This window comes from Periplaneta americana, chromosome 11, assembly GCF_040183065.1.
Source record: "Periplaneta americana isolate PAMFEO1 chromosome 11, P.americana_PAMFEO1_priV1, whole genome shotgun sequence".
Lineage (NCBI taxonomy): Eukaryota > Metazoa > Arthropoda > Insecta > Blattodea > Blattidae > Periplaneta > Periplaneta americana.
The window spans coordinates 175271682-175289204 of NC_091127.1; the positions used below are offsets into that span (position 1 = coordinate 175271682).

The 17523-nt window shown below is 34.9% G+C and overlaps 1 protein-coding gene across 2 annotated transcripts in view; it reads right to left on the reverse strand.

Moving 5' to 3' along the window:
* LOC138709625 (excitatory amino acid transporter-like) overlaps positions 1 to 14914 on the reverse strand; it is a 117935-nt gene extending 103021 nt beyond the window's left edge. The window contains exon 1 of one of the 2 annotated variants that reach the window (XM_069840528.1): positions 14504 to 14914. In XM_069840528.1, the coding sequence (XP_069696629.1) occupies positions 14504 to 14628 (125 nt within the window). In that variant the 5' untranslated portion in view covers positions 14629 to 14914. The remainder of the gene's footprint in view (positions 1 to 14503) is intronic. The other variant, XM_069840529.1, reaches the window with a different exon arrangement.
* Between the last annotated feature and the right edge of the window lie 2609 nt (positions 14915 to 17523).

A 17523-nucleotide genomic window follows, 5' to 3' on the forward strand; every position in this document is an offset into this window, starting at 1 on the left:
ATTATTATTATTATTAATATTATTATTATTATCTGGGTTGTGAAATATCTTATCAAAATGAAAAAGATGTGAACAAGAAAATTACCAAATTTACACGAATTCTAGGAATAATAAACATTACATTAAAAGCTAAATTAGTACAAAAATCTACAAGAATAAAAATATATAATACACTAGCATTACCCTCCCTTTTATACGGAAGCGAGATTTGGTCATTAAAGAAAAAAGACATGAACAGAATCAAAGGAACGGAAATGAAATTTTTCAGGAGGACAGCAGGATATACTCTTTTAGACCGAAAAAAGAATGAAGAAATTTTAGAACAATTAGAAGTAGAGTCAGTAGAAGAAAAAATCAGCAGATAGAAATTCAATTGGCTAGATCATGTAAGAATAATGGAACATTCAAGAATCCCAAAAATTACGATGCAATATAAACCTAGAGGACATCGTCGACCAGGAAGACCTTTAAGAAGACTGCTAGATGGGGCCGAAACAGGTCTACAGAGGCCTAATTCGTGAAGGATGATGATGATGATGATTATTATTATTATTATTATTATTATTATTATTACTTACTTACTTACTTACTTACTTACTTTTAAGTAACCCGGAAGTTCATTGCCGCCCTCACATAAGCCCGCCATTGGTCCCTAACCTGAGCAAGATTAATCCATTCTCTATCATCATATCCCACCTCCCTCAAATCCATTTTAATATTATCTTCCCATCTACGTCTCGGCCTCCCTAAAGGTCTTTTTCCCTCCGGCCTCCCAACTAACACTCTATATGCATTTATGGATTCGCCCATACGTGCTACATGCCCTGTCCATCTCAAACGTCTGGAATTAATGTTCCTAATTATGTCAGGTGAAGAATACAATGCGTGCAGTTCTGTGTTGTGTAACATTCTCCATTCTCCTGTAACTTCATCCCTTTTAACCCCAAATATTTTCCTAAGCACCTTATTCTCAAACAACCTTAACCTGTGTTCCTCTCTCAAAGTTAGAGTCCAAGTTTCACAACCATAAAGAACAACCGGTAATATAACTGTTTTATAAATTCTAACTTTCAGATTTTTCGACAGCAGACTGGATGATAAAAGCTTCTCAACCGAATAATAACAGACATTTCCCATATTTATTCTGTGTTTAATTTCCTCCCGAGTATCATTTATATTGTTACTGTTGCACCAAGATATTTGAACATCTCCACCTCTTCGAAAGACAAATTTCCAATTTTTATATTTCCATTTCGAACAATATTCTCGTCACGAGACATAATCATATACTTTGTCTTTTCGGGATTTACTTCCAAACCTATCTCTTTACTTGCTTCCAGTAAAATTCCCGTGTTTTCGCTCATCGGTTGTGGATTATTATTATTATTATTATTATTATTATTATTATTATTATTATTATTATTAAGCTACTCAGATGAAGTTTAAACATGTTTCATTTTTTTTTTGTAATTCTGTAATATTCAACTTTATAAAAATTAGCATTTAACGTAATATTTCTAAAACATTTATTTCAAATCAATTTCATAATATGGAATTATTACTTTTTTCATTATTCAATTTTTTTTCTAATCTTCCATCACAATTGAAGAACTCCCCGGAAAAAGGTTGTATCCAAAAATTAATTAAATATGTGACTTCAGAGGAAAAAGTAATTTTGAAGCATTCATTTATAACAATAAATTATTGCATCCAATAGCAAAATAAAATTGTATCCTTGGTTAGTCGAAGAGTTCTGGTAGTAAATATAGGCCTAAGGAAATCTGGCCCTGAAATTATTTTCTTTTCTCTCCTGAAACGTGTGTTGTTGATTACAACCATATTCCGTGGAAGTATTCAATTATGGCAGGACTTATGAAGGAAATTGCACACAACAAAATTCTTACCCCTCAAACAAATTGCGTTGTTGCGCCACAGTCAGTTTTCTCCAACACAATAATTTATTTCACGTGTAAAATTTCACTTATCTAACTTCCATTGTTTATACAGGGACATCATTTTATTTTACCAACATTTTTAATATTAAACTGTCTATACCTTTAGAGAACCGGAAACACCGCTTGCTCCCCCCTCCAAGACTGGAGTTCGATGATACTGGCGTAAAACACAAATCACTCTACTAGGTATAGGAAGGAAGAGAAGTAGTTCATCCATTTACGTAAACTAGGAAATATCGCGATTTTGAGTTTGATAATTTTCATTAGGTTTTTCTTTAATCAAAGTACAGTACTGTATTAAGAATAAGTGTTTTTACTCACGAAGTGAGTTATCCATGCGGACGTTTTCATTATGCAGTGTATATTATACTGTCTACAGCACATTAGCGTACAATATAGAGAAAGAAGTTAAATTGAAAAATAATCATAATATGAATATTTAAACACAATTTTGAAAATGGTGGCCGTTCATTTCGATACAGGCTTCAGTTCTTTTGTGCATATTATCGCACTATAGACTATTGCATCTAATTCCAATTGCCAGTTTCGTCCTTCGTACTAGTAACTCATGTTGAAATAATTCTGTACCTACTCTACGTACTGTGAATTCAATCTTCACTTCTGCCCGACCCGAAAATATAAAATTACTCAGACATGCTATCTACTGTCCGTCCAAGTAGTTATGCCGCAGGATTGTAGAAAGGGAGGAAATCACGTGACAGTTAATTACTTAACGAGGCCCTTTTATTTAAGTTAAATTAAACAGCTGTATAATATTACGTAAACGTCCAATTCCTAAGAGGAATTAATGTTTTCAGAAAAGAGCTAAGACAGCCCAGCTTTTACAGAGGGGCGAGCAGAAGCAGGTGGGGGAAATCGGGATGCGACGTAGGCAAACGGACAGTACCTGTGCGAAAATATGATTCAATATTGAAAGCTCTTTCGTCACTGGAAAACGCGAAGATATTTCTGGAACGTACTATACCCAGTAACTCAGTACTGCTTACTATCTGCGGTCTTGGTAATGTGTGGAGTTGGAACTTCATTAGTAGAAGGGGTGGGAGTGAAGTACATTCAAAAACTCAGGTACAATAAAAATTGAAGTAAAAATAAAATGATGTCCCTGTATATGTATTTGCAAACAGTGTTTCGTTTTTCCAATAGGGCTACATTTCAGACACGACTTGATAAGCGATTCACGAAATAATGCATGACAATAAAGATTTATCTCCATTATTGATATTAGATGCATTTTCAAGTCGTCCAAGTTTGTTGAGGATGAGAAATGTACTTTTGCCATGCTTAGCTATCTCCTGTAGATAAAATAGATACAGATAACGTGATAGCCAATCCATAGCACCCTACTACGTTCGATCCACTCCTGAAATGTATTGGATTGTATTGTATTTACTTACATTTCTTGGAATTTGTACATCGCCTTACAGCTGGAATATGGGACATACTTACTTAGTTACTTACAAATGGCTTTTAAGGAACCCGAAGGTTCATTGCCGCCCTCACATAAGCCCGCCAGCGGTCCCTATCCTGTGCAAGATTAATCCAGTCTCTATCATCATACACCACCTCCCTCAAATCCATTTTAATATTATCCTCCCATCTACGTCTCGGCCTTCCTAAAGGTCTTTTTCCCTCCGGTCTCCCAATTAACACTCTAATATACATTTCTGGATTCGCCCATACCTGCTACATGCCCTGCCCATCTCAAACGTCTGGATTTAATGTTCCTAATTATGTCAGGTGAAGAATACAATGCGTGCAGTTCTGTGTTGTGCAACTTTCTCTATTCTCCTGTAACTTTATCCCGCTTAACCCCAAATATTTTCCTAAGCACCTTATTTTCAAACACCCTTAACCTTTGTTCCTCTCTCAGAGTGAGAGTCCAAGTTTCACAACTATACAGAACAACCGGTAATATAAGTGTTTTATAAATTCTAATTTTCAGATTTTTGGACAGCAGACTGGATGATATGAGCTTCTCAACCGAATAATAACACGCATTTCCCATATTTATCCTGCGTTTAATTTCCTCCCGAGTGTCATTTATATTAGTTACTGTTTCTCCAAGATATTTGAATTTTTCCACCTCTTCGAAGGATAAATCTCCAATTTTTATATTTCCATTTCATACAATATTCTGGTCACGAGACATAATCATATACTTTGTCTTTTCGGGATTTACTTCCAAACCTATCGCTTTACTTGCTTCAAGTAAATTTTCCGTGTTTTCTCCTAACATATTCACGTCATCCGCATAGACAAGAAGCTGATGTAACCCGTTCAATTCCAAACCCTGCCTGTTATCCTGAACTTTCCTAATGGCAGTCAATATTCCCTACAATAAGCCTCGGAATATGGGACATGTTAAAAAAATCTTTAAAAAGTCTTAATTATAGTCACTGTCTAGTTGAAATACTGTATATACAGAAGAGTTTCAGTATATACTATTACAACAGAAGGTGTTAGTATCGATACTTAATACAAGACAAAAATATTCATCAGCGTTGTTGGGTGTCATAAATTCACCTACAGAATAGAAAGCGTCAGAAATTAGGTACCGTCAACGCGGGCTACTTTGACCCTTAAGGTGTTACTTGAACCCAGAAGAAAAAAATGTTTACTTATCATTGGAGTAACTTAAGTGAAAATATTTGTACAGATGAAAGTTTGCAGAGAAAAAAAAAAGACCACAACTTTCGACACCAAACTGTTATTTTACATCGACGAAAACATTTTTTTCTTCTGGGTTCAAGTAACACCTTAAGGGTCAGAGTAGCCCGAGTTGACGGTACTTCTTTAATTTGGCCCTAAACAATCTTATGTTTTGAGTTTGATTTTTTATATCCATTGGGAGGCTATTAAATTTTTACTGCCATATAACGCACTCCTATTATTATCCTTAACAACATGAAAAAATAAAATGTGTTAAGAAATAAATAATCTATTACATTAATTTACGGTGTCAGTAGATTAAGCCAGTGCGAACAAGTTTTGTAAAATAAGATTTTTGATACGTCCAGTAGTTTTCAGACTACGAAATATAACGTGCAACGCTCTTTGAGATCATTACTGTAAATGAAAACGTGAAGTATTGAATAAATTGATTACGCAGATTGTTTTAACATTCTTTATTACGCTGTAACCTCTTCAACTTTATTTAATTCATGAAACTTATTTATCATTCACAGCATCTGTTGATTTCTCTGCTTTTTACGTAATTAAAAATAGTAAAGAATGTATATTCTATAAAACAAAGCTATTTCCATTGCATATTTCTTTAAATTTGATGAAAACTCAAAATAACATTATTACAAATACACATTCTGTAACTCAATCTCCATTTAAGTTATTAGCTGTGAAGAAATTAAAAATAAATTAATTTAGAAAAGAATGTAAGTTTATAGTAATGTTAAGTAATATGCTAAGTGTTACGAATGTACGAGCTATTCCACGTCAAGTCGACCGAAATATAGAGAAAATTGACCTTACAATTTCTAAATACAATAAAACTTTTTTGTACGTAGAGAACTGTAATACAATGCTTTGTGCAAAGTTTGAGGCATCAGAACTTCATAGTGTTTAAATTAAAAATATTTAAATTTATCGTATTTTCATAAAATTTGGAACTTTAAACTGTTGTAGCTCCGAAACCCTTTCACTCAATAATCAAAATCATGGTTTATTTTGATGCTGAGAAATTAAAGTTTATATTGACATGTAAACAGATTTTCTTACTTTTTTATGGAAATGGAGAAATTTAGATTTTTCCTCATTAAGACACCTTTGCCAAGGAAAAAATATTTTAAAAATATATAGTTAGATTCCGCATTGAAAGTACAAATAAACATATTTTTTACTGATGGCACGTTGATAAGAAAGTATTGAAAATATCAAATAAAGAAAATGAATAGTACGCGCGTGAACTAACCAGCTGACTGTGAGGCGGGAGCTAGCCGAGGTAAGCAAGGCCAGGAGACAAACACGTGATGTGTCGTCTAGCAGTCATGGCTGTGCTAGCTTTATCATAGTTTTTCATAAACACAGGAGTAAAATGATGCCCAATGCTCGCTTATCTTCATCTCTCGGCCAGTGCGTGCGGTACTGCGCCGTTCAAGTCTAGGCGTGTGAAAATAATCTATTTAATACCTTCGAAACTTATTGCCGTACCACTAACCAAACAATGCCGAATCCCTCTTAATAATGCAAGGTTTTTTTCTCATTATTCTTCTACATTTTTACAAAGTAAGTAAAATCAGATTATCTGTCTCTCTGTTTACAATAAAAATAAGGATTACTTCTTATCATAACCTACCAAATCTCAGCTTCAATATGAGCTCCCGTTCAATGTTCTGCAGTAAATGGTTCCAGAGTTCTCAGCGCTGAAAAAAGCTTGCTTTTATAAAATACGCTAAATTTGTCGCTCAATAATACGTAAACCGTTTGACTTTCGATAGTATATTTTTAAAAATGCACTGTCCTCAGCACCTTGTATAAATAGGGAAAAAATTAGAGTATCAAATGTGCGAGGTTTTTTACTGATCGATTTCATTTGGAATAGCCCGTACAGTAATTTGATCGAAACGTTTTGTTTACATTTTCCTCTCGCAAGTCTTGCGGAATGAGTGATTGCAGTTACTCTCACCCTCACTGCAGAGCAATGACCGCAAGGAGCGTTGCAGCGTTGCAACACGTTCCTTTCGTATTCTCAAATCTATTGGACGAATCAGAACATTTGGCCAGATTTGTTCGCATTGACTTGATCTGTGAATTAATTTAACAAGTTCCCTTTCACCCTCTATTAAAACTACGCAAGTCATATTTATAGAAGTTAGAGCTGTCTTTCCGTTTCCAGCGTCCAAAAGGTATATCTGTATGACCGTACTTAATATATCTAATGTTACTCAGACTTCATTGACAAAAATTCATACACTTTTCTGTACTGTATTCAACTAACCAATATAAATTACTGTTTTCTTCAGTGCAAGAAAACATTAAATAAGCTTTGTGCAACGCGGTGCGACAATTGAAAGGTGTTGTGCAATAACAAGGTATGTACACATATCTCGGTATAGTCGCCACAATTAATGTATCAAAATAACAAACTCTGTAACGAGATTTTGATGAATAATACATGAAACTTATACATATAAACTATCAATAATTTCTTTCTTTACCTTAGTTTAACCTCTCCCTTTTAGGTTCGTTTATACGACTCTTGCCACACGAGCCAACTATCAATAATATTAATTCAAAAGCGCAGATTTGCGAAGGCCTTTCTTTGTCAATGAAAACAATATTACTTTACTTAGTGTCAGACACCCACTTCTTACACATAACTTGTTATTGCAGAGCACCTCTCAATCATAGATTTTATCCTGTGTCATAGATGTAAAAATAGGCAGCGTTTCGGAAATTCCTGTCGATTTCATTAACGGTAAATGAGCTGTTCATTAGCCATTCAGTTTTTAGCAACGAATCCACACAAATAGGGTCCCCTTTCCTTGCCTATCCTGATGATGGGTAGTTACGTAAATCCGAAACGTTGAATGTTTCTACGCCTGTGATAACATGCGAAAACACACAAAATTTTGGACCACGGAAAAACATTGCTTTTAGGATTTTTACCTCATTGAAGAAAAAAATATTTGAAAATGCGATTATATAAAAATCACCATTACGTTGTTAATGTGATCATCATGGCGTTAGATCACCGTCTAAGACAACACAAGGCAACAGATATAGAAGGTAAACATCGACATCCTATGGAGATTGAATAATAATAATTTGAAGGAATAAATAAAAAAAATGCTTATTTAAATACTGATCTCGTATTATATCTCTGCCGTCCACACCTGTGGAGTAACGGTCAGCGCGTTTGGCCGCGAAACCAGGTGGCCCGGGTTCGAATCCCGGTCGAGGCAAGTTACCTGGTTGAGGTTTTTTTCCGGGGTTTTCCCTCAATACGAGCAAATGCTGGGTAACTTTCGGTGCTGGACCCCGGACTCATTTCACCGGCATTATCACCTTCATTTCATTCAGACGCTAAATAACCTAGATGTTGATACAGCGTCGTAAAATAACCCAGTAAAATTATATCTCTGCCTCTGTGCAACGTAAGAGTTTACGATATCGGTTATGAAAGATGACAAAAGGTTATACTAATCTGTGAGAAAAATTATGTCTAAACTGTCAGGTAATCAGTGACCAGAGCATCGGAATCGAGGCAACCAGGTATTTTTGTTATGTTTTTTTTATTACTCTGACGCCCACGACCAAGATAAGGCACTTGATAATCAACGGTGTCACTGACAGAGATATAATCGTGCTTTTATACTACAGGACTAATACATTTACTGCTTGAAGTTGCACCTTCAGAAGTATGTAGGAGAACAGAAAATGACGGTCAATGAAACGATCCATATTATCGAATAGTAAAGTGTGCTGATGCACTAGACGATGCTGATAGGGTATGAGTGTGATTCAGCTGAGTGGTGGATAACCTTGAATAGGGAATTGAAGTTACACTTCGCCATGGTGTCAATAGAAATTTAAAAGTTCGTACGAAATTAAAATGCTGCGTTTATAAAATTAAAACCAGTTAAAATAAGATAATTTATTGTATAACTAGCCGTACCCGTGCTCTCCGCTGCACCCGTTAGAAATAAATATAAAGTAATTACATAATTAAAATAGGACATTTGATCCAGGGAAAATTCGTGTTTGATAGAAGGATAAATCGTTTAATATGTTACTTAATTTAAATTGCATCCAAATAATTAAAATGCGATCATTTTTGTCCAGAGACACTCATTTGGTGCAATGACAATTCCTTTAACATGTTTCTTAATTTTTATTACATGCAACCATAGTTTAATGAAGATTGACATTTAGATTTAATGTGTATATTTTATTTTACTTGTTATAGATTTCCATTTAATTATGGTAATAACTTAATTTTAACCCCTGTTTTCTACGTATTCAGTAAATGGCGCTTGGCCCAATATGGTTGTGAATCCTTTAAGTAACAAATTATATTATATAATATTACATATTATATTATAGTATATTATATTACATTATATTATATCAGATGTTACTGTAATAACATTATAGCATTATGTCCATCTAGAGAAACTACACTTTCCAATGGTGAAATAATAATTAATTATACAAATCGGTTAATTTAGCTTTCGATATTACTTCATATAAACACAGAAACATTCTCTGTAGGCTATCTTTCATAGCTTTCGATTGTTGCTGTCCAAGGCCCCTTATAGACGAAGTCATTTGCTTTTTAATTCATTACACGGCCTTAGATGGCAGTTATTTTAATTTTAAAACTCATTTATCTCATTAAATATCAGTCCTATCAAACTTTTTCAAGGAATAAAACTTATCGCAAATTACATTTAAAGAAACTTTTGTTATGTAACATTTTTCACAAAAATCAATAATAAGCGAGATATTTCGATTTATTTAATTCAGGCACCCTTATAACCCCCCTTTTAAATAATGTATTTTGAATGCCATATAGCCTAAAATCTAAGATACAACGAACTTAATTTATATTCCAATTTTCATCGAAATCCGTTCAGCCATTATCGCGTGAAAAGGTAACAAACATACAGACAGACATACAAACAAAAATTTCTAAAAAGCGATTTTCGGTTTCAGGATGGTTAATTATATATGTTAGGACCAATTATTTTTGGAAAATCGAAAATTACCAGAAAAATTTCGGCTACAGATTTATTATTAGTATAGATAGTTATTTATACAACAAGTGGATAATTTTGATGATTATTGCATGAGTGAATGTTTGTCGCACGAACGATAGTGAGTGTCATAATAAAATTATCCACGAGTTGGATACAACACTTTATGGCACCTAAGTGTGACGTTATAATTCTTTTATCTAGTTATAATATAATATTATCCCATTTATGCCAACATTTTTTTGACTGGACTTTTATCTTCGGATTGTAATATTCGTGTGGATTAAGACTCTGTATTCGTGATCCGGGAAAGCCCCTTAGTTTTTTTTTTAAATATTGGAATGCACTTTTACTGTTACGTCACTCGTGTCCTAAATTTAACTTCTTTTCTCATGCCTCGTCAGAAGATGGAAGTTTGGAAACGGATCGATCTCATAATTATTTTCTTATGATTTTAGACTTCACAGTGTTGCAGGTGGTGAGAGATATTTTCGATTCCACACAGTATCACATCCAGAAATACCCTAAGTTTCGGAGCTACGTATCGGCTGCATCATCAGGGTAACATAGAAAGGAAACGTTTGTTAAAGTCGTTACCAAGTACTAGACTCAAATTCTCTTCTTAAACAGCACAGCTTGAATCTTCGTCGGCAACCAACACAATAAAATATTGAGTTTCTATCTTTCATCTGCAATGTAAATAGGTCAGAGTAAACGTTCCCTGAAATTGTTGTATCTCTGGTTCAACAGTTAAAAAGAAGGATTTTTTTCTTTCTTATTAAATCGTAACATTCAAATTAAATACGTAAAATTTCTTTGATATTATAATACATACTCGTACATCGCTGTGTTAAAAGTGGGGTTTGTAATAAGGATGAAATTTCAGCATTTTTTTTTTTTTCATTTCTTGCCCGGTTGCAGAAACACCGATCAAATATGATTGGCGATCAAGGAGGGTTTGATTGGCCATTATTTCTGTTGCAGAAAGAACAATCAGTATTTGATCGGAGATCAATCTTCCATCAGGTTTGATCGACAGATTTTTTCTGGTTAAGTGACTCACCATTGATCAAGTGTTTATGTTGTTCTCTTTATAGTGCTGTTACTGTAATTTATATAGTAAATAGTTATAGCGTAACAATATTGTTTTCTACATACCGGTAATGGATTCTTCTGATGAAAAAATTTTAGAATATAAAAATATTATTAAGAAGAAGGCATTTCCGTGATAGACATGAATTGTTTTTATGTATAATGATAGAGAATTTGAGCAAAGATTTAGGTTAAGTAAGGATTCGTGTGTTATGTTACTTTCAAAAATTGAAACAAACTTATGCAGACGACAAATCGAAACCTTCCACTTTCTCCTATGAACGAAGTTCTAATAACGCTGAGATTTTATGCTGTTAGAATTTTTCAGTCTTGGGTGATCTTGTTGGGGTCCACAAATCAACTATTTGCCGATTAGTTAGGAATGCTACGTATGAAAATGCTTTGTTATCGCAGGATCTCATAAAGCCTCCAACCTCAGACAGGGAACGATTTGAAATCCAGAGAGAATTTTCAGCCATGTCAGGATTTCCAAGAGTAGCCTAATATTGGTTGTATAGACTGCCCACATCCCCATCCAGTCACCTGGTTGAAATGATGCCGAACTTTATCGAAATAGAAAAGGTTCCTTTTCTGTGAATATACAGGCAATATGTAGTCTAACCATCATTGAAATTCTGGAATGTTGTAGCCCGTTGGCAGGGTTCTACACACGACAACACAATATTTTTAATGAGTAGGTTACGAACTCCATTTGTAAATAGAGAGATGGGAAATGGAATTATTTTGGGGTATGGAGGCTATGCATATTCCAATATCTTGTCGACTCCCCTAGCAAATCCCACAACAGAAGCCCCCTCACGTTTTTTTTGCTTCATTTTTTTTTTCACTGTATTGTAGTCTATATACAAATAGAATCCGCCTGTTTCCTTTCTACAAAAAGCAACAAAACAGCAAAGCATTCGCTTGTTTTCCTAGTCACCGCCCACTTGATGCATTCGTTTCGCTGCTTTTAAAGAGCATCAAATTGGCCGTGGTTGCTAAATAGCGCTGTTGTCAAATGCATTTCTTTCTCAAATCAGCAATTAGTAAATCGAAACAAGTTGATTGGAGATTCACGTTTATGCAACGCAATGAACAATCAAATAAATCAGACATCAGCTGATTGGCGATCAGGGACTGATTTGATTTGCGTTTCTGCAACCGGGCCAAGATATGAAACTGAAATATCGATATTCCAGGAATAAATTTTCTCAGATAGTTGTGAAAGCATTTGAAAATGAAGAAAAATAATAACTTGAATTATTCATTTATATATAACTCAAATTTATGTTATAATAATTATTTAAAAATTCAGTCGTTATAAAGGTATTTTGATAGAAGTCCCCGTTTCTTAGTCATATTTTAATTCTGAAATGGTTACTATTCTAGATGTCACCGTTAAAACCTGAAATCCGTCAAAACAAATGTAGGTAGATAGAAAGCTAGTTTTCGTAAGATCTAGAATCAATGACAGGTTAGATTTGATTTGTTTAGGTGTTTGTTTCGTAAAGCCTAAAGAAACCAAATATAACCCGTCACTTATTCTAGATCTTACGAAAACTTGCTTTCTCTCTATCTACATTTTTAAAACTAGTTTTTAATATTTGAAATTGGTTTTTATGCATTTCAGGTTTTAACGGTAAGAGATGTAGGCCTATTTACAAAATTCTTTACTTTTTTACATTAATTCAGTAGCAAGTGTTTTATTTAGTATGGAAATGGTTTAATTTCCCTTACCTACGTCTTTCATTTCAGAGTAATTTGCTTCCACTTTAAAATATTTGATTTAATTCAGCTCTATATCATGAATTACATATCTGTTATTATTATTAATTTAATGTTATTATTAACCGACCTAAACTTTAATACTTGATGATTAATAATTGTTTTTAATGTGTTACTTGTTGAAGCCTTATTTTAGTTGTCGTTCATTGATTTTTCTCTTGTCGCGTTAAAAGATTCTGCAAATTTTTTGATTGCTTATCTTCAAACCGAGTAGTTATGTATGGCCTGATAATCTGCAAAAATATTAAACTCAATTTCTTATAGGGTAAAGCCTTTTTTTTTAAGAATATGTTTCTTTTCAAGAAGAACTTGGTTCCTACACACAATAGATTTAATGAAAATTGTCAGAAAAGAAACCTCATAAATATTTCTCTTTTTAAAGCATTGTTTCTTTCGCAAAAGCTTTGCATGATTAACATTAACTATTCAGGAAAACTATTATGATGGCTAAGAAATGATACCTTGTATCTACAAATATTAGCATTTAGTTAAACCACATTATTAATGTTCACAAAATTGGAAAATTATCTAATATTTTGCCCTCGCGTAGAGGATCTTGCAAAGCAGAAACATTTTATACAAAATGTTGTCTAATCTGGAAAAAATTAATTTTTGTAGCAGTTGTTTGAATCGCCTGCAAATTTACACATACGAGGTATCACTTCTTAGCCATCGATTAGCTTTCATAATCTCATGCGGGCTATTCCATATGAAATCGATCAGTAAAAAAACTCGCATTTTTTTATACTCTAATTTTTTCCCTATTTATACAAGGTGCTGAGGGGAGTGCATTTTCAAAAATATACTATCGAAAGTCAAACGGTTATCGTGTTGTTGAGCGACAAATTTAGCGTATTTTATAAAAACAAGCCTCTTTCAGCGCTCAGAACTCTGGAACCATTTACTGCAGAACATTGAACGAGAGCTCATTTTGAAGCTGACATTTGGTAGGTTATGTTAAGAAGTAATCCTTATTTTTATTGTATACAGAGAGACATATAATCTGATTTTACTTACTTTTAGGCTTTTTGCCAATTTGTAAAAATGTAAAAAAAATTGAGAAAAAACCTTGCATTATTAAGAGGGATTCGGCATTGTTTGGTTATTGTCACGGCAATAAGTTTCGGGGGTATTAAATAGATTATTTTCACACGCCTAGACTTGAACGGCGCAGTACCGCACGCACTGGCCGAGAGCTGAAGATAGGCGAGCATTGGGCGTCATTTTACTCCTTTGTTTATGAAAACCTGTGATAATGCTAGCCCAGCTATGCGCTACTAGACGAAACATCACGTGTTGAAGTCTCCTGGCCTTGCTTGCTTAGGCTAGCTCCCGCCTCACAGTCAGCTGGTTAGCTCACGCGCGTACTATTTATTTTCTTTATTTTATTTTTCAATACTTTCTTATCAACGTTGCACCAGTAAAAAAATATGTGTTTATTTGTACTTTCAATGCGGAATCTAACCATATATTTTAAAAAAAATTTTCGTGGGCAAAGGTGTCTTAATTAAGAAAAATCTAAATTTCTCCATTTCCATAAAAAGTAAGAAAATCTGTTTACATGTCAATATAAACTTTAACTTTTCAGCATCAAAATAAACCATGATTTTGATCATTGGGTGAAAGGGTTTCGGAGCCACAACAGTTTAAAGTTGCAAATTTTATGAAAATACGATAAATTTAAATATTTTTAATTTAAACACTATGAAGCTCTGATGCCTCAAACTTTGCACATAGCATTGTATGACAGTTGTCTACGGACAGAAAAAGTTTCATTGTATTTTTGAATTGTAAGGTCAATTTTCTCTATATTTCGGTCGATTTGAGATGGAATAGCCCGTACAATCTGTCAAATGCCGACAAACATGCCTCTGTTGTAGTATTCGGAATCTCCGGATCTGAGTAGTGTGACTCCCAGGTTGGCACGCAGATACTCACGCGTCTTGAGCGGCGGCTTGCTGCTCTCCCCCATCCTTGCCGACCTGCGTGGAGTTCTTGAGGACGCTGATGGCTCGCCCGACGGCAGACAGCGAACCTTGGAGCTGCTGTCCGAGAGAAGACATCCCCACCCGCCAGGTGGACACTCAACACCGACCACGATCACACGCTATCAGCGGCGGCAGGTAGCACATCCCGAGGCCGACGTCTGTCAGCGTACCATTGTTGTGAGAGGGGGAAGGTTCTAATTCCTGTCCGGCCAAAGTTTGGATGTGGGGAGGCGGGGGCCCCGAGCCCGCTGGTTGTGCCACCTAGCGCTCTTCACCTGCTGCCACTCCGAGTGTACGAGTCGGAGTGTCCCCGCTGCTGCGGTGGAAGTGATTGCAGCGGCAGGATGGATGCTGGCAATGAGATAATAGCGCTCTCTGTTCCCCCCAGGAAAACCTGGTTAAACCAAGCCCTCTCCGCCCACCGATAACCTGCCTGCATGGTGGCAGGAAATGGGTACTCTGCTCCGTTGCCACATCTTTTTATTTTCGCTTGTACTGGAATTTTTCGAGCAATTAAGGTCGTGAATCAATGAGCTAATATTTGGTTATGCCTGTACACTCCACCCTCCAAGTTACGGCCTCTGGCGGGAGATCGCACTCGGCAGCAGCGAGATCTGTGTGTCGCAAGGAAACCGTTGATCTCTTAGAACAAAATAATAATAATAATAATAATAATAATAATAATAATAATAATAATAATAATGATAATAATAATAATAAATTGAAGAGTCCACTGCAAGAATGATGGATAATAATAATAATAATAATAATGTTTTATTTTCGCTGGCAGAGTTAAGGCCATAAAGCCTTCTCTTCCACTCAACCAGCCTTAATCAATACAATACATAAATTTAAATTACAAATATTTTCATTACACTTAAAAGGATCTCCAGCAATAATCTTCACTACACATTTATTTAAATTTAGATAAATCTATAAGGTAAAGTAGTAACTTAATTTATGAGCTAATTTAATTCAATGAATTATAATTAATTTAATATTTGAGAATGTCATTTGGAATACATTTTGCAGGAGAAGCAATTGAAAGTTTGAACTGCTTAGTGCTCAAAGCTTAACTGTGATTTCCCGATTATTACTGGACAATGACTATCAGTGTTAATGCTTTATAACTCTATGTACATCCTACAGAGTGATTTATATAGAACTGACACATTTCTTTCATTAATTGTTTCAAAACGAATTGTGCTAGCGATAACTTATTATACCTAAAATGTAGAGGAATTTTGGGAGATTATTTACCTCTATAGTAAATGTTGTCCGGTGTTGTCAAATCTGGAGATCTCGGTGGCCACAGGTTCCTGGAAATTATTCGGTCGTCACATAAGATAAATGGAACCATGCTTCATCTGTGAACCATGTGATGGACAATATGGCAGGATTTTGCACAATGAACGTCTGAAACCAACGACATTAATTCAATCTTTTATCTTTATCTGGTTCCTGTAGCTGATGAACAACCGTAACTCTATATGGATTTAGGCTCTCTGACACATTGAGTAGGTGTACCCTGTCTCCTGCGACAAACGTCTTAGTGATTTTTTGGGTGACTGCTCCAGTCGTGCTCTTACGTCAACAACAACCGTGGGAAGCCTAGATGAACGATGCTTGCCCTTTTCACTCACCAGAGATCCAGTTGTTTTCAATTTTTTTACCAGTCCCAGTATTGTGTTTCTTTTGGGAGGATTGCGAACACCAAATTCTCTCTGGTATGCCCTTTGAGTAGCTGTAATTGAATTCGTAATCCAGTATTGCTTCACAAGGAAGAGTCGTTGATTTAATGTGTACTGCATTTTCACGTTGACACAAAATGTCGAAAACAGCTGCCAACAATAGGAAGAAAACATAAACATCTGCGCATCTAGTGACAAGGAATCGAAACTCCAGAACATTCTGCTGTTGGTTTCAGACGTTCATTGTGCAAAATCCTGCCATATTGTCCATCACATGGTTCACAGATGAAGCATGGTTCCATTTATCCGGTTATGTGACGACCGAATAATTTCCAGGAACCTGTGGCCACCGAGATTTCCGGATTTGACAACGTCGGACAACATTTGCTATAGAGGTAAATAATGTCCCAAACTTCATCTACATTTTAGGTATAATAAGTTGTCGCTAGCACAATTCGTTTTGAAACAATTAATGAAAGAAATGTGCCAGTTCTATATAAATCACTCTGTATACGTCTTAAACTATGCATTGACAGTCTTGGTTCATTATCGACAAGAAAGTGACATCCATCATTCTTGCAGTGGGCTCTTCAATTGCATATTTAATACCAGCAATCTGAACAGTGATAAAACCTCCACGGACTAACGGCTAGCATTCCTGACCGTGCAACGAGCGGGTCCGAGTTCAAATCCTGGTTGGGACAAATTACCTGGTTGGAGTTTTTGCTGAGGTTTTTACGTCAACCTTCAATCCATTAAGAGTAAATGCTGGGTAACTTTCGACGGTGGACCCTGGACTCATTTCGCTGACATTTACTTACTTACTTACTGACGGCTTTAAGGAGATGCGAACGTGTGTTTTCTACATTTTCAACACACATATAATAATACTTTTCATTTTTTCTCTTGAAATATAAAAAAATATCTGCATGAAATTTTTAAGGGGAGAGGATGGTATTTTTTTTAAGTTTTTTCCTATTTGGTGTAAAGTATTAATTTTTTGTATATACAGAGCTCATAGCTGTGGCAATTCAACCAAATAAAAATATTTTGAAAAAAAAATTTTGGGGGCCCAAATGTGAAAAAAAATAATACCCAATGCAGGATTGTACTAAAACCAATATATCTAAACCGTTTTTAAAGATAGATTCAAACAGTTTTTTTCAATGTATTTGCAAAAGCATGTTCTACAAACTGTCTGTAACAGAATTTTGATATTTGTGCGTACGGTTGTAAAATAAACAATTAAAATTTAATAACAATTTTCTGAATTCCTTTT